Source organism: Pleurodeles waltl, chromosome 2_2 (genome assembly GCF_031143425.1).
Source record: "Pleurodeles waltl isolate 20211129_DDA chromosome 2_2, aPleWal1.hap1.20221129, whole genome shotgun sequence".
In the NCBI taxonomy this organism is placed as follows: Eukaryota; Metazoa; Chordata; class Amphibia; order Caudata; family Salamandridae; genus Pleurodeles; species Pleurodeles waltl.
Genome location: NC_090439.1, coordinates 1,189,880,229 through 1,189,906,497, shown reverse-complemented (window position 1 = coordinate 1,189,906,497; position 26,269 = coordinate 1,189,880,229). Strand labels below are relative to the sequence as shown.

Genomic DNA, 26,269 nt, shown 5'->3' with positions numbered 1-26,269 from the left:
GCTACTCCTCCACAGCCCTGACACCTTTTTCCAAAGGGAGAGGGTGTAACACCCTCTCTCTGAGGAAGTCCTTTGTTCTACCTTCCTGGGCCAAGCCTGGCTGGACCCCAGGAGGGCAGAAGCCTGTCTGAGGGGTTGGCAGCAGCTGCAGTGAAACCCCAGGAAAGGCAGTTTGGCAGTACCAGGGTCTGTGCTACAGACCACTAGGATCATGGAATTGTGCCAACAATGGCAGGATGGCATAGAGGGGGCAATTCCATGATCTTAGACATGTTACATGGCCATATTCGGAGTTACCATTGTGAAGCTACATATAGGTAGTGACCTATATGTAGTGCACGCGTGTAATGGTGTCCCCGCACTCACAAAGTTCAGGGAATTGGCCCTGAACAATGTGGGGGCACCTTGGCTAGTGCCAGGGTGCCCTCACACTAAGTAATTTTGCACCTAACCTTTACTAGGTAAAGATTAGACATATAGGTGACTTATAAGTTACTTAAGTGCAGTGTAAAATGGCTGTGAAATAACGTGGACGTTATTTCACTCAGGCTGCAGTGGCAGGACTGTGTAAGAATTGTCAGAGCTCCCTATGGGTGGCAAAAGAAATGCTGCAGCCCATAGGGATCTCCTGAAACCCCAATACCCTGGGTACCTCAGTACCATATACTAGGGAATTATAAGGGTGTTCCAGAAAGCCAATGTAAATTGGTAAAATTGGTCACTAGCCTGTTAGTGACAATTTGAAAGAAATGAGAGAGCATAACCACTGAGGTTCTGATTAGCAGAGTCTCAGTGAGACAGTTAGTCACTACACAGGTAACACATTCAGGCACACTTATGAGCACTGGGGCCATGCCATGGAGAACAGGGTCCCAGTGACACATACAACTAAAACAACATATATACAGTGAAAAATGGGGGTAACATGCCAGGCAAGATGGTACTTTCCTACACAACCCCCCCCCAAACGAAGGACAATAAGACTAGCCATGACCTGATGAGGCTTCATTGTCTAAGTGGAAATATCTGGAGAGTCCATCTGCATTGGAGTGGCTACTCCCAGGTCTATGTTCCACTGTATAGTCCATTCCCTGTAGGGATATGGACCACCTCAACAATTTAGGATTTTCACCTTTCATTTGTTTTAGCCAAAGTAGAGGTTTGTGGTCTGTCTGAACAATGAAGTGAGTGCCAAACAGGTATGGCCTCAACTTCTTCAGTGCCCAGACCACAGCAAAGGCCTCCCTCTCAATGGCAGATCAACGCTTTTCTCTAGGGGTCAACCTCCTACTAATAAAAGCAACAGGTTGATCCTGGCCCTCAGAATTAAGTTGTGATAGGACTGCCCCTACTCCTAATTCAGATGCATCAGTCTGGACATATAATTTTTTAGAGTAACAAGGGCTTTTCAGGACAGGTGCAGAGCACATGGCCTGCTTCAGCTCCTCAAAAGCTTTCTGACAGTTTGCTGTCCATAATATCTTTTTAGGCATCTTCTTGGAAGTGAGGTCATTAAGAGGGGCTGCAATGGAGCCATAGTTCTTAATGAACCTCCTGTAATACCCAGTGAGGCCTAGGAAGGCTCTCACCTGAGTCTGTGTAGTAGGGGGAACCAAATCAATAATTGTTTGGATTGTCCCCTGTAGTGGTGCAATCTGTTCCCCACCAACAAGGTGTGCCAGATAAACCACCTTACCCTGCCCTATCTGGCACTTTGAAGCCTTGATAGTGAGGCCTGCCTTTTGCAGGGCCTCCAAAACTTTCCATAGGTGGACCAGGTGATCATCCCAGCTGGAGCTAAAGACAGCTATATCGTCCAAATATGCTGCATTGAAAGCTTCCAGCCCTTGTAAGACTGTGTTCACCAACCTCTGAAAAGTGGCAGGTGCATTTTTCAAACCAAAAGGCATTACAGTGAACTGGTAATGTCCTCCAATGGTTGAAAATGCTGTTTTAGGTTTAGCATCTTCTGATAATTTGATCTGCCAATACCCTGCAGTCAAATCAAAAGTGCTTAGATACTTGGCAGATGCCAGTGTATCTATGAGCTCATCTGCCCTGGGTATAGGGTGAGCATCAGTTTTGGTTACAAGGTTGAGACCTCTATAGTCTACACAGAACCGCATTTCCTTCTTTCCATCTTTGGAATGGGGTTTTGGTACAAGTACCACAGGAGAAGCCCATGGACTTTCAGAGTGCTCAACCACTCCTAGTTCTAACATTTTCTGGACTTCTTGCTTTATGCAGTCCCTGACATGGTCAGGCTTCCTATAGATCTTACTTTTGACAGGCAAGCTGTCTCCAGTATCTATAGTGTGCTCACACCAAGAAGTGGTACCTGGCACAGTAGAGAAGAGTTCCGAGAATTGATCTAGGAGATTTATGCAATGGTCTTTCTGCTCAGCAGTAAGACAATCAGCCAAAACTACACCTTCCACAAGAGCATCTTGTTCTGTGGAAGAGAAGAGATCAGGTAGAGGATCACTGTCTTCTTCCTGTCCCTCATCAGTTGCCATGAGCAGGGTGAGATCAGCCCTGTCATAGTAGGGTTTCAGGCGGTTGACATGGAGCACCCTAAGGGGACTCCTGGCAGTGCCTAAGTCAACTAAATAAGTGACTTCACCCTTTTTCTCAACTATTGTGTGGGGTCCACTCCATTTATCTTGGAGTGCACTTGGGGCCACAGGCTCCAAGACCCACACTTTCTGCCCTGGTTGGTACTGAACCAAAACAGCCTTCTGATCATGCCATTGCTTTTGGAGCTCTTGGCTGGCCTGAAGGTTCTTACTGGCCTTTTTCATATACTCAGCCATCCTTGATCTGAGGCCAAGTACATAATCCACAATATCCTGTTTAGGAGCTTTTAAAGGTTGTTCCCAACCCTCCTTTACAAGTGTTAGTGGACCCCTAACAGGGTGTCCAAAAAGAAGTTCAAAGGGGCTAAAGCCCACTCCTTTCTGGGGTACCTCCCTGTAGGCAAAAAGGAGGCATGGTAAAAGGATATCCCATCTCCTGCGGAGTTTTTCAGGGAGACCCATAATCATGCCTTTGAGAGTTTTGTTAAATCTCTCCACCAGTCCATTTGTTTGTGGATGATAGGGTGTGGTGAACTTGTAAGTTACCCCACACTCCTTCCACATGGCCTTTAAGTATGCAGACATGAAATTGCTTCCCCTGTCTGATACTACTTCCTTTGGGAAGCCCACTCTGGAAAATATTCCCAGGAGGGCCTTTGCCACTGCAGGAGCTGTAGTGGTCCTTAAAGGAATAGCTTCAGGATATCTTGTGGCATGGTCCACTACCACCAAGATGAATCTATTGCCTGAAGCAGTAGGAGGGTCAAGGGGGCCAACTATGTCAACCCCTACCCTTTCAAAGGGAACCCCAACCACAGGCAGTGGAATAAGGGGTGCCTTTGGAGTTCCACCTGTCTTGCCACTGGCTTGACAGGTTTCACAGGACTTACAAAATTCCTTTGTGTCCTCAGACATTCTAGGCCAATGAAACAGGGGAACAAGCCTGTCCCAAGTTTTCATTTGTCCTAGATGCCCAGCTAGGGGAATGTCATGTGCCAGTGTTAGGAGGAACTTTCTGTACTCCTGAGGAATCACTAATCTCCTGGCAGCTCCAGGTTTAGGATCCCTATGCTCAGTGTACAAGAGGTTGTCCTCCCAGTAAACTCTGGGAGAGTCACTGACATCCCCATTAGCCTGTTTGACAGCTTGCTGTCTCAGACCCTCTAATGTGGGACAGGTTTGCTGTGCCACACTTAGCTCCTCTCTGGCAGGCCCCCCTTCACCCAAAAGCTCAGCAGTGTCTGCTTGAAGCTCCTCTGGTGTAGGTTCTGCACAGGGAGGGAATTCTTCTTCCTCAGAAGTAGAATCCACTGTAGAGGGAGGGATAGTAGGAAGTGGTTTGCTTCTACTAGCCCTAGCTTTAGGGAGCACTTGGTCCATTGTTCCAGGATCCAAGCTTCCCTGTCCTTTTTGCTTTTTGGCCTGAGCCCTTGTCAAAGCAAAAATATGCCCTGGAATGCCCAGCATTGCTGCATGGGCCTCCAACTCCACATCTGACCAAGCTGATGTCTCCAAATCATTTCCTAGTAGACAGTCTACAGGTAAGTCTGTGGCTACCACAACTTTCTTTGGACCAGTAACCCCCCCCAGTTGAGATTAACAACAGCCATGGGGTGGCTAAGTGTGTTGTTGTGAGCATCGGTTACTTGGTACTGGTGACCAAGTTGGTGTTGTTCAGGGTGGACCAGTTTCTCTATGACCATAGTCACACTGGCACCAGTGTCCCTGTAGGCCTGAACCTCAACACCATTTATTAGGGGTAGCTGCGTTACAGAGTTGCAGTAGTCGTCTTTGTTACTATGTTGCAGGTTTGCAGGCTTCCAGCGCGGTCAGCAGTCGATTCCTTATCAGAAGGTGAAGAGAGAGATGCAGAGGAACTCTGATGAGCTCTTGCATTCGTTATCTAAAGTTTCCCCAGAGACAGAGACCCTAAATAGCCAGAAAAGAGGGTTTGGCTACCTAGGAGAGAGGATAGGCTACTAACACCTGAAGGAGCCTATCAGAAGGAGTCTCTGACGTCACCTGGTGGCACTGGCCACTCAGAGCAGTCCAGTGTGCCAGCAGCACCTCTGTTTCCAAGATGGCTGAGGTCTGGAGCACACTGGAGGAGCTCTGGACACCTCCCAGGGGAGGTGCAGGTCAGGGGAGTGGTCACTCCCCTTTCCTTTGTCCAGTTTCACGCCAGAGCAGGGGCTAAGGGGTCCCTGAACCGGTGTAGACTGGCTTATGCAGAATTGGGCACATCTGTGCCCAAGAAAGCATTTCCAGAGGCTGGGGGAGGCTACTCCTCCCCTGCCTTCACACCATTTTCCAAAGGGAGAGGGTGTAACACCCTCTCTCAGAGGAAGTCCTTTGTTCTGCCATCCTGGGACAAGCCTGGCTTGACCCCAGGGGGGCAGAAACCTGTCTGAGGGGTTGGCAGCAGCAGCAGCTGCAGTGAAACCCCAGGAAAGGCAGTTTGGCAGTACCAGGGTCTGTGCTACAGACCACTGGGATCATGGAATTGTGCCAACAATGGCAGGATGGCATAGAGGGGGCAATTCCATGATCTTAGACATGTTACATGGCCATATTCGGAGTTACCATTGTGAAGCTACATATAGGTAGTGACCTATATGTAGTGCACGCGTGTAATGGTGTCCCCGCACTCACAAAGTTCAGGGAATTGGCCCTGAACAATGTGGGGGCACCTTGGCTAGTGCCAGGGTGCCCTCACACTAAGTAATTTTGCACCTAACCTTTACTAGGTAAAGGTTAGACATATAGGTGACTTATAAGTCACTTAAGTGCAGTGTAAAATGGCTGTGAAATAACGTGGACGTTATTTCACTCAGGCTGCAGTGGCAGGCCTGTGTAAGAATTGTCAGAGCTCCCTATGGGTGGCAAAAGAAATGCTGCAGCCCAGAGGGATCTCCTGGAACCCCAATACCCTGGGTACCTCAGTACCATATACTAGGGAATTATAAGGGTGTTCCAGAAAGCCAATGTAAATTGGTAAAATTGGTCACTAGCCTGTTAGTGACAATTTGAAAGAAATGAGAGAGCATAACCACTGAGGTTCTGATTAGCAGAGCCTCAGTGAGACAGTTAGTCACTACACAGGTAACATATACATGCACACTTATGAGCACTGGGGCCCTGGCTGGCAGGGTCCCAGTGACACATACAACTAAAACAACATATATACAGTGAAAAATGGGGGTAACATGCCAGGCAAGATGGTACTTTCCTACACTGACTAGCAGGGTCCCATTGACACATAACAAACATACTGAAAACCTAGGGTTTTCACTATGAGCACTGGGCCCTGGCTAGCAGGATCCCAGTGAGACAGTGAAAACACCCTGACATACACTCACAAACAGGCCAAAAGTGGGGGTAACAAGGCTAGAAAGAGGCTACTTTCTCACACTCCCACAATCCAATGACTCTTCAGTCCAAGTTTGGTGGAGGTAAGTCCTTGCCTCCCCACGCTAGACTGCATTGCTGGGAACTGCGTGTTTTGCAGCTACTCCGGCTCCTGTGCACTCTCTGAGGATTTCCTTTGTGCACAGCCAAGCCTGGGTCCCCGGCACTCTAACCTGCATTGCACAACCTCCTCAGTTGTCCTCCGGCGGCGTGGGACTCTCTTGTGCAACTTTGGGTGAGCACCGATTCACTCCACTTCGTAGTGCCTGTTCCGGCACTTCTGCGCGTGCTGCTTGCTTCTGAGGGGGCTCTTTGTTTTGCTGGACGCCCCCTCTGTCTCCTCACGCAATTGGCGACATCCTGGTCCCTCCTGGGCCATAGCAGCATCCAAAAACGCTTACCGCGACCATTGCAGCTAGCAAGGCTTGTTTGCGGTCTTTCTGCTGGAAAACACTTCTGCAGTTCTGCCCCCCAATGCCATTCTGATATTGGGGGGACAATTCCATGATCCCCCGGGTCTCTAGCACAGATCCCGGGTTCTGCCAAACTGCCTTTCCCGGGGTTTCACTGCAGCTGCTGCTGCTGCCAACCCCTCAGACAGGTTTCTGCCCCCCTGGGGTCCAGGCAGCCCTGGCCCAGGAAGGCAGAACAAAGGGCTTCCTCAGAGAGAGGGTGTTACACCCTCTCCCTTTGGAAAAGGTGTGATGTCTGGGGAGGAGTAGCCTCCCCCAGCCTCTGGAAATGCTTTGATGGGCACAGATGCTGCCCATCTCTGCATAAGCCAGTCTACACCGGTTCAGGGATCCCCCAGCCCTGCTCTGGCGCGAAACTGGACAAAGGAAAGGGGAGTGATGTAGGAAAGTACCATCTTGCCTGGCTTGTTACCCCCATTTTTCACTGTATATATGTTGTTTTAGTCTATGTGTCACTGGGACCCTGCCAGGCAGGGCCCCAGTGCTCATAAGTATGTGCCCTGTATGTGTTCCTTGTGTGATAACTAACTGTCTCACTGAGGCTCTGCTAACCAGAACCTCAGTGGTTATGCTCTCTCTGCTTTCCAAATTGTCACTAACAGGCTAGTGACCGATTTCACCAATTCACATTGGCACACTGGTACACCCATGTAATCCCCTAGTATATGGTACTGAGGTACCCAGGGTATTGGGGTACCAGGAGATCCCTATGGCCAGCAGCATTTCTTTTGCCACCCATAGGGAGCTCAGACAATTCATACACAGGCCTGCCACTGCAGCCTGAGTGAAATAATGCCCACATTATTTCACAGCCATTTTTCACTGCACATAAGTAACTTATAATCACCTATATGTCTAACCTTCACCTGGTGAAGGTGGGGTGCCAAGCTACTTAGTGTGTGGGCACCCTGGCACTAGCCTCACTTTCTACTCTGGCGCGAAACTGGACAAAAGAAAGGGGAGTGACCACTCCCCTGACCTGCACCTCCCCTGGGAGGTGCCCAGAGCTGCTCCAGTGTGCTCCAGACCTCTGCCATCTTGGAAACAGAGGTGCTGCTGGCACACTAGACTGCTCTTAGTGGCCAGGGCCAGCAGGTGACGTCAGAGACTCCTTCTGATACGCTCCTCCAGGTGTTGCTAGCCTATCCTCTCTCCTAAGTAGCCAAACCTCCTTTTCTGGCTATTTAGGGTCTCTGCTTTGGGGAATTCTTTAGATAACGAATGCAAGAGCTCATCAGAGTTCCTCTGCATCTCTCTCTTCACCTTCTGCCAAGGAATCGACCGATGACCGCTCTGGAAGCCTGCAAAACTGCAACAAAATAGCAAAGACGACTACTGCGACCTTGTAACGCTGATCCTGCCGCCTTCTCAACTGTTTTCCTGGTGGTGCATGCTGTGGGGGTAGTCTGCCTCCTCTCTGCACTAGAAGCTCCGTAGAAATCTCCTGTGGGTCGACAGAATCATCCCCCTGCAACCGCAGGTACCAAAGAACTGCATCACCGGTCCTCTGGGTCTCCTCTCAGCACGACGAGCGAGGTCCCTCGAACTCAGTAACTCTGTCCAAGTGACTCCCATATTCCAGTGACTCTTCAGTCCAAGTTTGGTGGAGGTAAGTCCTTGCCTCCCCACGCTAGACTGCATTGCTGGGAACCGCGTGTTTTGCAGCTACTCCGGCTCCTGTGCACTCTTCCCTGATTTCTTTTGTGCTCAGCCAAGCCTGGGTCCTTGGCACTCTAACCTGCAGTGCACGACCTCCTGAGTTGTCCTCCGGCGTCGTGGGACCCTCTTTCGTGACTTCCGATGAGCTCCGGTTCACTCCACTTGGTAGTGCCTATTCCGGCACTTCTGCGGGCGCTGCCTGCTTCTGAGTGGGCTCCTTGTCTTGCTGGGCACCCCCTCTGTCTCCTCACGCAATTGGTGACATCCTGGTCCCTCCTGGGCCACAGCAGCATCCAAAAACCCTAACTGCGACCCTTGCAACTAGCAAGGCTTGTTTGCGGTATTTCTGCACGGAAACACCTCTGCACGAGTCTTCACGACGTGGGACATCCATCCTCCAAAGGGGAAGTTTCTAGCCCTTGTCGTTCTTGCAGAATCCACAGCTTCTACCATCCGGTGGCAGCTTCTTTGCACCCACAGCTGGCATTTCCTGGGCATCTGCCCACTCCTGACTTGCTCGTGACTTTTGGACTTGGTCCCCTTGTTCCACAGGTACTCTCGTCTGGAAATCCATCGTTGTTGCATTGCTGGTGTTGGTCTTCCTTGCAGAATTCCCCTATCACGACTTCTGTGCTCTCTGGGGAACTTAGGTGCACTTTGCACCCACTTTTCAGGGTCTTGAGGTGGTCTATTTTTCTAACCCTCACTGTTTTCTTACAGTCCCAGCGACCCTCTACGAGGTCACATAGGTTTGGGGTCCATTCGTGGTTCGCATTCCACTTCTAGAGTGTATGGTTTGTGTTGCCCCTATCCCTATGTGCCCCCATTGCATTCTATTGTGACTATACACTGTTTGCACTGTTTTCTATTGCTATTACTGCATATTTTGGTATTGTGTACATATATCTTGTGTATATTTGCTATCCTCATACTGAGGGTACTCACTGAGATACTTTTGGCATATTGTCATAAAAATAAAGTAGCTTTATTTTTAGTATATCTGTGTATTGCGTTTTCTTATGATATTGTGCATATGACACTAGTGGTACTGTAGGAGCTTCACTCGTCTCCTAGATCAACCTAAGCTGCTCTTCCATAGCTACCTTCTATCAGCCTAAGCTGCTAGAAACACCTCTTCTACACTAATAAGAGATAACTGGACCTGGCACAGAGTGTAAGTACCCTTGGTACCCACTATAATCCAGGCCAGCCTCCTACAACGACTACCAGCAACATTGTAGCGCCTCATCCTGCCGGCTTTCTCTACTGTTTCCAGGTGGTTCATGCTCTGGGGGTTGCCTGCCTTCACCCGCACCAGAAGCACAGAAGAAATCTCCCGTGGGTCGACGGAATCTTCCCCCTGCTAAAGCAGGCACCAAAAGACTGCATCACTGGTCCTCTGGGCCCCCTCTCATCCTGACGAGCATGGCCCCTGGAACACAGGAACTCTACCCAAGTGACCCTCACAGTCCAGTGGCCCTTCAGTCCAAGTTTAGTGGAGGTAAGTCCTTGCCTCCCCACGCTAGACTGCAAACCTGTGTACTGCATGATTTGCAGCTGCTCTCGCTTCTGTGAACTCTTCCAGGATTTCCTTCGTGCACAGTCTAGCCTGGCTCCCCAGCACTCCGTCCTACAGTGCTCAACCAGCTGAGTTGGCCTCCGACGTCGTGGGAACCTCTTTTGTAACTCTGCATGGACTCCGATTCACAAATCTTACAAGTGCCTGTTCAGGTACTTCTGCGGGTGCTGCCTGCTTCTGTGAGGGCTCTCTGAGTTGCTGAGCGCCCCCTCTGTCTCCTCCTCAATGTGGCGACATCATGGTCCTTCCTGGTCCTCAGCAGCACCCAAAAACCTCTACCACGACCCTTGCAGCTAGCAAGGCTTGTTTGCGGTATCAGCTTCCTTGCACCTTCATCCGGGGTTTTCTGGGCTCCTTCCTCCGCTGGACACTGTCGTGACTATTGGACTTTGTCCCCTTGCTTTGCAGGTCCAGGAATCCGTTTCCAGTGCACGGCTTGTTTTTGTTGTTCTTGCAGAATCCCCCTATCACGACTATTGTGCTCTTTAGGGGTAGTAGGTTGTAGGAGGCTGGCCTGGCTTGTAGTGGGTACCAGACGTACTTACACCTTGTGCCAGATCCAGTTATCCCTTATTAGTGTAGAAGAGGTGTTTCAAGCAGCTTAGGCTGATAGAAGGCAGCTATGGCAAAGCAGCTTAGGCTGAACTAGGAGACATGTAAAGCTCCTACTATTCCACTTGTATCATATGCACAATATCATAAGAAAACACAATACACTGAGTTACTAAAAATAAAGGTCCTTTATTTTTATGACAATATGCCAAAAGTATCTCAGTGAGTACCCTCAGTATCAGGATAAGTTATATACACAAGATATATGTACACAAACTAAACTTAGGTAAGTAATAGCAAGAAAAGTAATGGAAACAGTGTAGAATTACAATAGATTGCAATAGTATCACATAGGTATTTGGGCAACACAAACCATATACTCCAAAAGTGGAATGCAAACCACGAATGGACCCCAAACCTATATAAGCTTGTAGAGGGTCGCTGGGACTGTAAGAAAACAGTGAGGGTTAGAAAAATAGCCCACCCCACGACCCTGAAAAGTAGGTGTAAATTCACCTACTAGCCCCAGAGAGCACAGAAGTCGTGATAGGGGGATTCTGCAGGAAGAACAAACACCAGCAATGCAACAACAGTGGATTTCCAGACCTGAGTACCTGTAAGACAAGGGGACCAAGTCCAATAGTCGCAACAGTGTCGGGAGTGGGCAGGAGCCCAGGAAATCCCAGCTGAGGGTGCAAGGAAGCTGCCACCTGTTGGAAGAAGCTTGGAGTTCTGCAAGAAAGAAGAGGACTAGGAACGTCTCCTTTGGAGGATGGATGTCCCACGTCGTGAAGAAGCTTGCAAAGGTGTTCCGACGCAGAAAGACCGCAAACAAGCCATGCTAGCTGCAAGGGTCCCGGTTAGGGTTTTTGGATGCTGCTGTGGCCCTGGAGGGACCAGGATGTCGCCACTTGGATGAGGAGACAGAGGGGCGCCCAGCAAGTCAGGGAGCCCTCACAGAAGCAGTCAGCACCCGCAGAAGTACCCGGACAGGCACTTAGAAGAGGAGTGAACCGGAGTCCACCCAAAGTCACAAAAGGGAGTCCCACGAAGCCGGAGGACAACTCAGATGGTTGTGCACTGCAGGTTAGAGTGTCGGGGACCCAGGCTTGGCTGTGCATGAAGGAAATCCTGGGATAGTGCACAGGATCCGGAGCAGCTGCAAATCACGCTGTACCCAGCAATGCAGTTTAGCGTAGGGAGGCAAGGACTTACCTCCACCAGACTTGGACTGAAGAGTCACTGGACTGTGGGAGCCACTTGGACAGGGTTGCTGAGTTCCAGAGCCCATGCTCGTCGTGCTGAGAGGGGACCCAGAGGATCGGTGATGAAGTCTTTTGTTGCCTGCGGTTGCAGGGGGAAGATTCCGTCGACCCACAGGAGATTTCTTCAGAGCTCCTGGTGCAGAGAGGAGGCAGGCTACCCCCAGAGCATGCACCACCTGGAAACAGTCGAGAAAGCCGGCAGGATGAAGCGATACAAGGTTGCTAGTAGTTGTTTGGCTACTTTGTTGCGGTTTTTCAGGCGTCCTCAGCAGTCAGCGGTCGATCCTTTGGCAGAAGGTGAAGAGGGAGATGCAGAGGAACTCTGATGAGCTCTTGCATTCGTTATCTAAAGAATTCCCCAAAGCAGAGACCCTAAATAGCCACTCAGAGCAGTCCAGTGTGCCAGCAACACCTCTGAATCCAAGATGGCAGAGGTCTGGGGCACACTGGAGGAGCTCTGGGCACCTCCCCTGGGAGGTGCAGGTCAGGGGAGTGGTCACTCCCCTTCCCTTTGTCCAGTTTCGCGCCAGAGCAGGGCTGGGGGATCCCTGAACCGGTGTAGACTGGCTTATGCAAAGATGGGCAGCATCTATGCCCATCAAAGCATTTCCAGAGGCTGGGGAAGGCTACTCCTCCACTGCTTTTCTCACCTTTTCCAAAGGGAGAGGGTGTAGCACCCTCTCTCTGAGGAAGTCCTTTGTTCTGCCTTCCTGGGCCAGGGCTGCCTGGACCCCAGGGAGGCAGAAACCTGTCTGAGGGGTTGGCAGCAGCAGCAGCTGCAGTGAAACCCCGGAAAGGCAGTTTAGCAGTACCCGGGTTCTGTGCTAGAGACCCGGGGGATCATGGAATTGTCTCCCCAATACCAGAATGGTATTGGGGTGACTATTCCATGATCTTAGACATGTTACATGGCCATGTACGGAGTTACCATTGTGACGCTACATATAGGTGGTGCCCTCTGTGTAGGGCACGCGTGTAATGGTGTCCCCGCACTCACAAAGTCTGGGGAAATTGCCCTGAACAATGTGGGGGCACCTTGGCTAGTGCCAGGGTGCCCACACACTAAGTAACTTGGCACCCAACCTTCACCAGGTGAAGGTTAGACATATAGGCGACTTATAAGTTACTTATGTGCAGTGTAAAATGGCTGTGAAATAATGTGGGTATTATTTCACTCAGGCTGCAGTGGCAGGCCTGTGTAAGAATTGTCAGAGCTCCCTATGGGTGGCAAAAGAAATGCTGCAGCCCATAGGGATCTCCTGGAACCCCACTACCCTGGGTACCTCAGTACCATATACTAGGGAATTATATGGGTGTACCAGTATGCCAATGTAAATTGGTAAATTTAGTCACTAGCCTGTTAGTGACAATTTGGAAAGAAATGAGAGAGCATAACCACTGAGGTTCTGGTTAGCAGAGCCTCAGTGAGACAGTTAGGCATCACACAGGGAACACATACATATAGGCCAGAAACGTATGAGCACTGGGGTCCTGGCTAGCAGGGTCCCAGTGACACATAACAAACATACTGAGAACATAAGGTTTTCACTATGAGCACCGGGCCCTGGCTGGCAGGATCCCAGTGAGACAGTGAAAACACCCTGACATACACTCACAAACAGGCCAAAAGTGGGGGTAACAAGGTTAGAAAGAGGCTACTTTCTCACAGATACACACTGTTTATTTACTGTATGTTTCAGCAAAACAGTTGCCACTCTTTTATTTGTAGTTTAAAAAGGTGTAATTTAGGTCACATGATGCTTACTCCAGGTTTTTTCTCAAGGTGGGATTCTGTTTTTGATATTCTACAATAAAAATACACCGTGTCCCCTTCCACCAACACCACCACACCATACATGCTGCTGTAAACCTGGTACATCTTTTGTTGCTTACATGTTTCCATTTCTCCTTGTAGATACACCGGACTATGGCTCACGTGCTGAAAATAATGAGCTGACCATTTTACTGATTGGAAGTCCTGGAGCAGGGAAAAGCGCCACCGGAAACTCCATCCTCGGAGAGAAGCGCTTTATGTCCAGACCCTCAGCAGTGTCAGTGACTTTGCAGTGTGAGGTGGGGGTCTGTGTGCGGAATGGGAGGCGCCTGGTGGTGGTGGACACCCCTGGGTTCTTGAGCAGTAACAGACCAGAAGAAGTGAGGAGCGATGTGAGTCAATGTCTGGAGCTCTGTGGTCCTGGTCCCCATGCGATAGTCCTTGTCCTCCAGACTGGAAGGTTCACCGAAGAAGAGAGGGATGCAGTTCAGAGGGTCCAGGATCTGTTTGGACGCCACGCGCTGAATCACATGCTCATAGTATTCACCCGGGAAGACGATCTGGAAGATAAAACGATAGGTGCATTTGTTTCAGAAGCTGAGCCAAGACTCAGAAACTTAATTACAAAATGTGGAGGTCGTTTCTGCGCCTTCAACAACAGGGCGACTGGAGAGGAGAACGACACACAGGTGTCTACATTGATTACAAAAATAGAAGAAGTTAAGAGGAAGAGGGGGAGATATATTCGTCTCGCTCCTACTTCTTGGCCTGAAGCTCTTAGAAACCTCTGCAACAAAGGCATGGCAATAGGAGTTGTTCTGGGGTTGATTGTTGCACTAGCAGTCATTGCAGCTGAAGAGGGGAAATATTCATTCCTGCTGGTGCTCGTGCCTGGTCTGTTGGGTCCCGTGGGAGGGGGGCTTTGGTCCTTGTGCGAAAATAGTTCATCACATTTCCGTGGTCCCAGGATTTAATGAACCAAACCCAGGAGAGTCTGTCCCCATGTCCCAGATAAGAAAAATCCACACTCAGGGTGGGAGAGGGCGCACAACCAAGTGAAAAAACAAATTCAAAATATTACTGCAGACCACCTACAGGTATGCAGGGACAATAGGCATGTAAACTCAGGCACGAGGGCTGCTTTTAGCCAGGATCCCACCCGGGCCTCTACCTTACAACAGATGTAACCCAAGCACCTGGAGCATCCTACCATTGGCTGTGATCTCGCGGAGTCAAACCTCGCTTCTCGTGGAACCCTTTCACTAACAGAACAAGGCAGTTTCACATTGAGAACCCACAGCTGTCCTGCCTCATTTATGCTGAAGAGTTCAAATCAAAAACACTTTAGTAATGATGTAACACTCCATGGTCCAATGCCCTGTGTATATCAAAGTAGTGTGTGGGGTCTGTGAGGATGCCATCACCAGTGCCCGTGCGACAAAGCAACACTAAAGCAGGTGCATCTGTGACAACATGCAAATACTAATATAATATGAGATGCATAGGGAAACAATAAAACGTCTGTGTCCTGTGCAAGATTAAAAGCTGCCAGAGCATCTATTCAAATCTTTCAGTGTGGCTGTAGCTTCCTCTCCTTCCCATCATGGTTTAGGGTCTACATTCCCACCAGGCTCAGATGCACCCTGTACAAACAGGTATTCATGAAATAATAAAAATACAAAAATAAAAAATATATATATATTGGTGATCCTTTCAGCTCACATAATCCAGTCCAGTTGGACAGTTCACTGTGCTTAGCTGCTCTTGCCTCCTGAGCTTCCTGCTGGTTCACAGATTGTGTGTATCATGAGTCACAAGCAATGTCATGTATCTCTCCATCCTGTTTCCTATGTGCTGCCCTCGTGCCTCCAATCTTGCATTAACTGTTGTCTTTAGTTATGTTTATAAAACTGCATCACCACTGATCCGTACACAGTGCACTGATGTTATTGGGTGGAGTGTACTTTATGACAATGCATACATAAAATAAAAGACATTTCAATTAGAAACCTTGTTTTCGTTGTGTTGTAATGTTTGATATTTCTTCTGTCTCCTCAAAAGCATGTTTGTTGCAAAATGTTTTGAGTACTCATTATTATGTGGTAGCACCAGTTGTGGTCTTCAGCAGCTTGAAGCTCCAAGGCCCCCGTCCACCTCTTGAGTCCAGTCTTTACTCAGTTGCTAAGTGGCCATGGTCTGTTTATCCTCCTGGAATGCAGACCTAGATGTATTATGGCATTGCATTGTTATTGCATAATATAAAGCATCACAGTTCCTAAAGCAGTATTTGCAGACAAGCTCGAAGTACAGATTGCATAGTTTATTGACCAGTGCATGGCATAAATACTGTGTTGTGTTGTGCTATGTAAAGACAGTGTGCGGGAATATCTCCTGGACGCTGTCTAATCAATGGGATAAATGTTCCCAGCGGTAGCCCATCACTCTTTATCAGCTCGTGATTGTGTTTCTTTTCTGAAAACTCTCCAGCCATGCATCATTCTTATTGAAATCCAACATGGAGAACCCTTTGTACTCCATGAAGTGTGGTTGTCCCCAACCCAGCGGTATGCAAAGGTTAATGTGCATCCTGTGCTACTGAAACACATCACACAGGTTCTGGAGCCAACTCCCACTCCATAGATAAAGCAAGCAGCAGGACTAAAGTGTGTATAGGAATCAAATGGTTCCTATTCTCCAGGCTTCACTTGTCACTAAACTCTAAAAGTTCAGGCCTCCATCTAGCCAACTTCAAGTTAATGAAGTTGTTCAACAATCCACAGTTCCCTTCTTGGGCTAAGCTGGACGTGCTGAGATGGATGGATTTGCTGACGTTTCACGCCGCAAGCAAGCGAGACATTGAGGCAGCAAGCCGCAGGGTCATGAACTGCCCTCAAATCACCCAAACCCCCTCACACTCCAAAGGGGTGGTGTTCAGAGGTCCTCCAGAGGGTCCCTGGGTCTTGCCATTATGGATTCAAGGTTGGCAGGGAACTCTGGGAGCATCTGAGTGGCCAGTGCCAGCAGGTGACATCAGAGCCCTCCCCTGATAGGTGCTTACCGGGTTAGGTGACTAATCCACCGTTCAGGACTACTTAGGGTCTCTCTCTTGGGTGGTTCCTCAGATTCAGATTACAAGACTCTAGCAGGAATCATCTTCAAGACACATTCTGCAACATTGTATCTCCGGCTCCATCTAGCAACTGCAACATTTCCCCAGTCATGCATCCTTTGAGGACAGCCCATCTTCAGCTGTATCAAAAGGAAGAAGGAATCTCCCTTGGAGTGAAGGAGTCACTCCCATGGTTCTGCAGGCTCATCTACAACGACGACTGGCTGTGTGGATCCCCTCTCCTGCTGAGCTGCGTGGATCCTACATCACTGGTGGTGGACCAGATGGTCCTCTATTCCAGCTATTCCACTTTGGTGGAGGTAGTACCTTGCCTTCCCAAGCAAGACAGTACCACTGTGCACTGCGTCTTTTGTCGCTGCCAAGGCTTGTTTTCATCCTTCCTCCAAGATCTTCATGCATCTTGAAGCCCTGACCCCCAGCACTCTATCCTGCAATGTGCGGTTTCCTGAGTGGCTCTCCGGCGGCGTGTGAGCCTTTGACATAATGCTGCGTAGGCCTGTTCTGCAACTTTCTTGTCCCCGTCCTGTGGGACTCCTGTCTGTGCTGCCTTGTGTTCTGTGGGCTTTTTGTGTCGCTGAGGGCCCCCTCCATATCCCCCTCCTGGGTAGAGCCCACCTAGTCCTTCCTGACCCCATTTTCCACTAACTGCCAGCTTTGCACATGGCAAGCCTTGTTGGCGGACTCAGACGAAGCAGTCCCAACTGCAATCCTCCATCCGGTGTGGGACATCATTTGCACCCTCCAGGAACCCTACTTCATCTTCTTGGGTGCAGTACTGACAACTGACTTTTCTTCTCCACCTGTGGTTCTCCTTTTGCACCTTCATCCAGGTTAGCAGGGGCTCCTCCTCTTCCTGGACTCTTCTGTGCTTCTTGGATTTGGTTCACTTTTTCCAAAGGTCTTTTTTGTCCAGGAATCCACTGTTGGTGTCTTGCAGTCTCTTCTGGGTTTTGCATAATTCTTCTTCTCGTTTCTATGTGGGATCTGGGAAAGTGATGGTGATTTACTCCTGTTTTCCTGTTCACTGGAGTTGGTTGTGGTTCTTGCCTTCTGGCTTTTCTAGTATTCCCAGCTTCCCTCTACACACTACACTTGCCTAGGAGGGGGACCAACTTTCGCATTCCACTTTCTTAGTATATGGTTTGTGCTCCCCCAAGGCCCATTTGAACTATGGTGATTTTCACTAATTGCACTGTTTTCAGTTTTTTTGGCTATTTTTGCATGCTGTTGTATATCATTTGAGTATTACTTACCTCCTAAGGGAGTATAGTCTCTAAGGTATTTTTGGTATTTGTTTCACCAAAATAAAGTACCTTTATTTTTGTAACACTGACTGTTTTCTTTCATGTGTGTGAGTACTGTGTGACTACAGTGGTATTGCATGAGCTTTGCATGTCTCCTAGATAAGCCTTTCACTGCTCAGCTACAGCTACCTCTTGAGAGCCAGGCTTCTAGACCCTGCCTACACTACAGTGATAAGGGATAACTGGACCTGGTATAAGGTGTAAGTACCATAGGTACCCACTACACACAAGGCCAGACACCTACACAGTACAGTAAAACTTCCTGTGGTCTAGGTTACAAAGGTCGGGGATTCCTCTTAAAGGGTATTCAATCACCGTACACAGGCACATGGACAAGGTTAAGGCTAGGAAAAGGTATGACAGTTTAAAAAAACTTTCCACCAAGAAATGGCCTAAAACAAGACTGTGTATTGGCTCTTTTTTAATTTAATTTGTGTTTTGTCGAGATGACAACAGCCTTAAATAATGTTAACTCTCACATGCCATTGGAGGCTGGCTTTAATTCTTCGCACATGTTGTAGTCTGACAATGTAATTTTGAGACTAAGCTTGATTTTGACTAAGGTGAGCCTTCAGCGCTTAACCAATACAACTGCCCAGTATGCAGCAAAATTTGGGTTAGGAGTCAACCTTAGTAAAAAGAACTGTGCTAGTGACAAGGACTTGGGGGTGATGTTTGACTCCAGTGGGGAAGAAATAGCACCTTCACCGCAGGTCAGCCCTTCCAGCCGCTCCTGCTAAACATGCTCCCTTACTTACTGATGTACAGGCTTTGAGAGGAAGAGCAGACAAAATAATTGATTATGCTATTGAAGAGACATAGCATTGCCTATTCATACTTCTTCGCCAGGCCGCTCCTGCCCAAATTCATCTAGAGTTCAAACTTAGAAAGTAGAGCAAAAGCAGCCTGAGTTCTTACCTAAATTTTGTTATAAACTCTGAAATGACCCAAGATCTACCCTAAGTTCTATTGTGTGAAAAACCATAAGTGATCAAAGAAACATCATGGCATATGAGTATTTTAATTTGGCCTTAACCACATACGGCTGAGGAGCTCCGGGCTTTAACCGTCAGCTCATTCCTACTAGACAAAGCTGCCAAAAGATTTCATGCGTAAATGGTAAAAGTTTCCTATGGCCTTCTCAAGTTTCAATAATTCTTAGGGGGTTTATATGGTCTAAAGCCTAAGCTTAGGCTGTTGTGCCTTTGAATGGGTGACTTTCAAACGTACATTAATTCCCCTGTTTGGAGAAGATCCGATCAACTGTTGAGTTTTCACGTCGGCTTTATACTTATCTGAAACAAGACATTTGGCGTATTGGCTCTCATTACGACCCTGGTGGTTGGTGATAAAGTGGCGGTAATACCACCATCAGGCTGGCGGTAAGCACCGCCACATTATGACCATGGCGGTTAGATCTCCGAAAGACTGCCAATGTACCACATTGACTGCCAGGGCAGAAACAACAGTCACCATGGCGGTAGCCGCCTACAGCCAGGCAGAAGACAAAGTCCACCCACCATATTATGACATGCCAAACTGCCACCTTTTCTGGGGCGGTATCAACGGCATAAAAATATTGGCGGAAACACTGCACAGAAGTCAAAGGACTCACCATAGGAGACACAGGGAAGAACCACACCGCCATGGAACCCGAACTGCAAGTCTTTCCGATGATCTTCTACGTCATGCTCCACCACGAACACCAACGCCGGCGAAGATGATGACTGTGAGTACAGCCACCTAGCACACAAGGGGGGGGGAAACAAGAGTGACACACACACAAACACACACACACCCCACACACACACGCCATACACACAACCAGCTGCACAAAAAATCAATTAATCCCCGTAAATTGGCTGAATAATGCAAGGACAACAGGAATTGACTAAAGTGAATGTAATAAGATCAACACTAAATCAATAATACGTTTTGCCAATGCAACAGATATGTGCAATTGTACAAAAAAGGGACACTGCCCATTCCTCAGTTCACAGGGGCCACATGGCAAAGTCCAAAGCCCCACTCGTTACCTGCACCAATATGGAGAGAACACTGCAGGGGCATCAGTTGGCAAATAGGCAGGCACCTCAGGGGGAGGAGTGGGCACCTTAGCAGGATGAGGAAACAAGACCACTGGTTCTGAAGGGGGCAACAAGCCCTGTGCTTGGTCCTGGGGAGTGCAAGGCCACAGTCTCTCGAGTGGGTGTCTCCCACACTGGTTCGGGAGGGGGTAACAAGCCCTGTGCTTGGTCCTGAGGAGTGCAAGGCCACAGTCTCTGGAGTGGGTGCCTTTCACACTGGTTCTGGAGGGGGCAACATGCCCTGTGCTTGGTCCTTGGGAGTCCAAGACCACAGTCTCTAAGTGGGTATCTCCCACACTGGTTCTCGAGGGGGCAACAAGCTCTGTGCTTAGTCCTAGGGAGTGAAAGGCCACAGTCTGCCAGGTGGGTGACTTGCCCACTGGTTCTGGAGGGGACAGGCTGCACAGCAGCCCATAGAGGCTGGATCACATGGCATCCGCCGGCGGTGACGGCTGCACAGTGGTGGTGGTGGTAGTAGTGGGAGGCTTCTGCTCAGCCCCTTCACCCTCCGATGCTGCACTGAGGTGGTGTGTGTAGGAAAGTACCATCTTGCCTGGAATGTTACCCTCATATTTCACTCTAAATATGTTGTTTTAGTGTATGTGTCACTGGGACCCTGCCAGCCAGGGCCCCAGTGCTCATAAGTGTGCCCTGTATGTCTCACTGAGGCTCTGCTAACCAGAACCTCAGTGGTTATGTTCTCTCATTACTTTCCAAATTGTCACTAACAGGCTAGTGACCAATTTCACCAATTAACATTGGCACACTGGAACACCCTTATAATTCCCTAGTATATGGTACTGAGGTAACGAGGGTATTGGGGTTCCAAGAGATCCCTATGGTCTGCAGCATTTCTTTTGCCACCCATAGGGAGGTCTGACAATTCTTACACATGCCTGCCACTGCAGCCTGAGTGAAATAACGTCCACGTTATTTCACAGCCATTTACCACTGCACTTAAGTAACTTATAAGTCACCTATATGTCTAACCTTTACCTGGTAAGGGTTGGGTGCTAAGTTACTTAGTGTGTGGGCACCCTGGCACTAGCCAAGGTGCCCCCACATTGTTCAGGGCAAATTCCCTGGACTTTGTGAGTGCTGGGACACCATTACACGCGTGCACTGTACATAGGTCACTACCTATGTACAGCGTCACAATGGTAATTCCGAACATGGCCATGCAACATGTCTAAGATCATGGAATTGTCACCCCAATGCCACCCCAATGCCATTCTGGCATTGGGGAGACAATACCATGATCCCCCGAGTCTCTAGCACAGACCCGGGTACTGCCAAACTACCTTTCCCGGGGTTTCACTGCAGCTGCTGCTGCTGCCAACCCCTCAGACAGGTTTCTGCCCTCCTGGGGTCCAGTCAGGCTTGGCCCAGGAAGGCAGAACAAAGGACTTCCTCAGAGAGAGGGTGTTGCACCCTCTCCCTTTGGAAAAAGGTGTCAGGGCTGGGAAGGAGTAGCCTCCCCCAGCCTCTGGAAATGCTTTGATGGGCACAGATGGTGCCCATCTGTGCATAAGCCAGTCTACACCGGTTCAGGGATCCCCCAGCCCTGCTCTGGCGCGAAACTGGACAAAGGAAAGGGGAGTGACCACTCCCCTGACCTGCACCTCCCCTGGGAGGTGCCCAGAGCTCCTCCAGTGTGCTCCAGACCTCTGCCATCTTGGAAACAGAGGTGCTGCTGGTGCACTGGACTGCTCTGAGTGGCCAGGGCCAGCAGGTGACGTCAGAGATTCCTTCGGATAGGCTCTTACCTGTGTTGCTAGCCTATCCTCCTTCCTAAGTAGCCAAACCTCCTTTTCTGGCTATTTAGGGTCTCTGCTTTGGGGAATTCATTAGATAACGAATGCAAGAGCTCATCAGAGTTCCTCTGCATCTCTCTCTTCACCTTCTGCCAAGGAATTGACCGCTGACTCCTCTGGACGCCTGCAAAACCGCAACAAAGTAGTAAAGACGACTACTGCAACCTTGTATCGCTGATCCAGCCGCCTTCTCGTCTGCTTTCCTGGTGGTGCATGCTGTGGAGGTAGTCTGCCTCATCTCTGCACTAGAAGCTCCAAAGAAATCTCCCGTGGGTCGACGGAATCTTCCCCCTGCAACCGCAGGCACCAAAAGACTGCATCACCAGTCCTCTGGGTCCCCTCTCAGCACGACGAGCGTGATCCCTGGACCTCAGCAACTCTGTCCAAGTGACTCCCACAGTCCAGTGACTTTTCAGTCCAAGTTTGGTGGAGGTAAGTCCTTGCCTCCCCACACTAGACTGCATTGCTGGGTACAGCGTGATTTGCAGCTGCCCCAGCTCCTGTGCACTCTTCCAGGATTTCCTTTATGCACAGCCAAGCCTGAGTCCCCGACACTCTAACCTGCAGTGCATGACCTCCTGAGTTGTCCCCCGGCGTTGTGGGACCTTCTTTTGTGACTTCGGGTGAGCTCTGGTTCACTCTTTTTTGTAGTGCCTGTTCTGGCACTTGTGCAGGTGCTGCCTGCTTCTGTGAGGGCTCCTTGTCTTGCTGGGCACCCCCTCTGTCTCCTCACGCAATTGGCGACATCCTGGTCCCTCCTGGGCCACAGCAGCATCCAAAAACCTTAATTGCGACCCTTGCAACTAGCAAGGCTTGTTTGCGGTCTTTCTGCATGGGAACACCTCTGTAAGCTTCTTCACGACGTGGGACATCCATCCTCCAAAGGGGAAGTTCCTAGTCCTCTTAGTTCTTGCAGAATCCACAGCTTCTACCATCCGGTGGCAGCTTCTTTGCACCCACAGCTGGCATTTCTTGGGCATCTGCCCACTCACGACTTGAGTGTGACTCTTGGACTTGGTCCCCTTGTTCCACAGGTACTCTTGTCTGGAAATCCATCGTTGTTGAATTGCTGGTGTTGGTCTTCCTTGCAGAGTTCCCCTATCACGACTGCTGTGCTCTCTGGGGAACTTAGGTGCACTTTACACCTCCTTTTCAGGGTCTTGGGGTGGGCTATTTTTCTAACCCTCACTGTTTTCTTACAGTCCCAGCGACCCTCTACAAGCTCACATGGGTTTGGGGTCCATTCGTGGTTTGCATTCCACTTTTGGAGTATATGGTTTGTGTTGCCCCTATACCTATGTGCTCTCATTGCAATCTATTGTGACTGTATATTGCTTGCATTGCTTTCTATTGCTATTACTGCATAATTTTGGTATTGTGTACATATATCTTGTGTATATTTGGTATCCTCATACTGAGGGTACTCACTGAGATACTTTTGGCATATTGTCATAAAAATAAAGTACCTTTATTTTTAGTATGTCTGTGTATTGTGTTTTCTTATGATATTGTGCATATGGCACCAGTGGTATAGTAGGAGCTTTACACGTCTCCTAGTTCAGCCTAAGCTGCTCTGCTAAGCTACCCTTTTCTATCAGCCAAGGCTGCTAGACACCTCTTCTACACTAATAAGGGATACCTGGACCTGGTGCAGAGTGTAAGTACCCCTTGGTACTCACTACAAACCAGGCCAGCCTCCTACACTTGGTCCCCTTGTTTCACAGGTACGCAGGTCCAGAAATCCACTGTTGTTGCTTTGTTGGTGGTGGTCTTCCTTGCAGAAACCCTCTATCATGACTTCTGTGCTCTCTGGTGGTTATAGGTGCACTTTACACCTACTTTTCAGGGTCTTGGGGTGGGCTATTTTTCTAACCCTCACTCTTTTCTTACAGTCCCAGCGACCCTCTACAAGCTCACATAGGTTTGGGGTCCATTCGTGGTTCGCATTCCACTTTTGGAGTATATGGTTTGTGTTGCCCCTATACCTATGTTCTCCTATTGCAATCTACTGTAACTTTACATTGCTTGCATTACTTCCTTTTGCTTTTACTGCATATTTTTGGTATTGTGTACATATATGTACATATATCTTGTGTATATTTGGCATCCTCATACTGAGGGTACTCACTGAGATACTTTTGGCATATTGTCATTGTAGGAAAGTACCATCTTGCCTGGCATGTTACCCCCATATTTCACTGTATATATGTTGTTTTAGTTGTATGTGTCACTGGGACCCTGCCAGCCAGGGCCCCAGTGCTCATAAGTGTGCCCTGTATGTGTTACCTGTGTAATGACTAACTGTTTCACTGTGGCTCTGCTATCCAGAACCTCAGTGGTTATGCTCTCTCATTTCCTTTCCAAATTGTCACTAACAGGCTAGTGACAAATTTCACCAATTTACATTGGCATACTGGAACACCCTTATAATTCCCTAGTATATGGTACTGAGGTACCCAGGGTATTGGGATCCAGGAGATCCCTATGGGCTACAGCATTTCTTGTGCCACCCATAGGGAGATCTGACAATTCTTACACAGGCCTGCCAGTGCAGCCTGAGTGAAATAACGTCCACGTTATTTCACAGCCATTTACCACTGCACTTAAGTAACTTATAAGTCACCTATATGTCTAACCTTTACCTGGTAAAGGTTGGGTGCTAAGTTACTTAGTGTGTGGGCACCCTGGCACTAGCCACGGTGCTCCCACATTGTTCAGGGCAAATTCCCCGGACTTTGTGAGTGCGGGGACACCATTACACGCGTGCACTATACATATGTCACGGCATATGTATAGCGTCACAATGGTAACTCCGAACATGGCCATGTAACATGTCTAGGATCATGGAATTGTCACCCCAATGCCATTCTGGCATTGGGGAGACAATTCCATGATCCCCCGAGTATCTAGCTCAGACCCGGGTACTGCCAAACTACCTTTCCCGGGGATTCACTGCAGCTGCTGCTGCTGCCAAACCCTCAGACAGGTTTCTACCCTCCTGGGGTCCAGCCAGGCTTGGCCCAGGAAGGCAGAAGAAAGGACTTCCTCAGAGAGAGGGTGTTACACCCTCTCCCTTTGGAAAAAGGTGTCAGGGCTGGGGAGGAGTAGCCTTCCCCAGCCTCTGGAAATGCTTTGATGGGCACAGATGGTGCCCATCTCTACATAAGCCAGTCTACACTGGTTTAGTGATCCCTCAGCCCTGCTCTGGCGCGAAACTGGACAAAGGAAAGGGGAGTGACCACTCCCCTGACCTGCACCTCCCCTGGGAGGTGCACAGAGCTCCTCCAGTGTGCTCCAGACCCTCTGCCATCTTGGAAACAGAGGTGCTGCTGGCACACTGGACTGCTCTGAGTGGCCAGTGCCAGAAGGTGACGTCAGAGACTCCTTCTGATAGGCTCCTTCAGGTGTTGCTAGCCTATCCTCTCTCCTAAGTAGCCAAACCTCCTTTTCTGGCTATTTAGGGTCTCTGCTTTGGGGAATTCTTTAAATAACAAATGCAAGAGCTCATCAGAGTTCCTCTGCATCTCTCTCTTCACCTTCTGCCAAGGAATCGACTGCTGAAGCGCTGGAAGCCTGCAAAACTGCAACAAAGTAGCAAAGACGACTACTGCGACCTTGTAACGCTGATCCTGCCGCCTTCTCGACTGTTTTCCTGGTGGCGCATGCTGTGGGGGTAGTCTGCCTCCTCTCTGCACTAGAAGCTCTGAAGAAATCTCCCGTGGGTCGACGGAATCTTCCCCCTGCAACCGCAGGCACCAAAGTACTGCATCACCGGTCCTCTGGGTCTCCTCTTAGCACAACGAGCGAGGTCCCTTGAACTCAGCAACTCTGTCCAAGTGACTCCCACAGTCTAGTGACTCTTCAGTCCAAGTTTGGTGGAGGTAAGTCCTAGCCTCCCCACGCTAGACTGCATTGCTGGGAACTGCGTGTTTTGCAGCTACTCCGGCTCCTGTGCACTCTTCCAGGATTTCCTTTGTGCACAGCCAAGCCTGGGTCCCCGGCACTCTAACCTGCATTGCACGACCTCCTGAGTTGTCCTCCAGCTTCGTGGGACCCTCTTGTGCAACTTCGGGTGAGCTCCGGTTCACTCCACTTCGTAGTGCCTGTTCCGGCACTTCTGCGGATGCTGCTTGCTTCTGAGAGGGCTCTTTCTCTTACTGGATGCCCCCTTTGTCTCCTCACGCAATTGGCGACATCCTGGTCCCTCCTGGGCCACAGCAGCATCCAAAAACCCTAACTGCGACCTTTGCAGCTAGCAAGGCTTGTTGGCAGTCTTTCTGCACGAAAACACCTCTGCACGACTCTTCACAACATGTGACATCTATCCTCCAAAGGGGAAGTCTCTAGCCCTTGTCGTTCTTGCAGAATCCACAGCTTCTACCATGCGGTGGCATCTTCTTTGCACCCACAGCTGGCATTTCCTGGGCATCTGCCCACTCCCGACTTGATCGTGACTTTTGGACTTGGTCCTCTTGTTCCACAGGTACTCTTGTCTGAAAATACATCGTTGTTGCATTGCTGGTGTTGGTCTTTCCTGCAGAATTCCCCTATCACGACTTCTGTGCTCTTTGGGGAACTTAGGTGCACTTTGCACCCACTTTTCCGGGTCTTGGGGTGGGCTATTTTTGTAACCCTCACTGTTTCCTTA

At 49.3% G+C, this 26,269-nt stretch overlaps 1 protein-coding gene across 1 annotated transcript in view; it reads left to right on the top strand.

Annotated features, from left to right (window-relative positions):
• Positions 1-15,429, top strand: part of LOC138275211 (GTPase IMAP family member 5-like) — an 88,008-nt gene extending 72,579 nt beyond the window's left edge. The window contains exon 2 of the mRNA XM_069219073.1: positions 13,428-15,429. Coding sequence (XP_069075174.1) covers positions 13,428-14,260 — 833 coding nt within the window. The 3' untranslated portion in view covers positions 14,261-15,429. The remainder of the gene's footprint in view (positions 1-13,427) is intronic.
• The last annotated feature ends 10,840 nt before the right edge of the window (positions 15,430-26,269 follow it).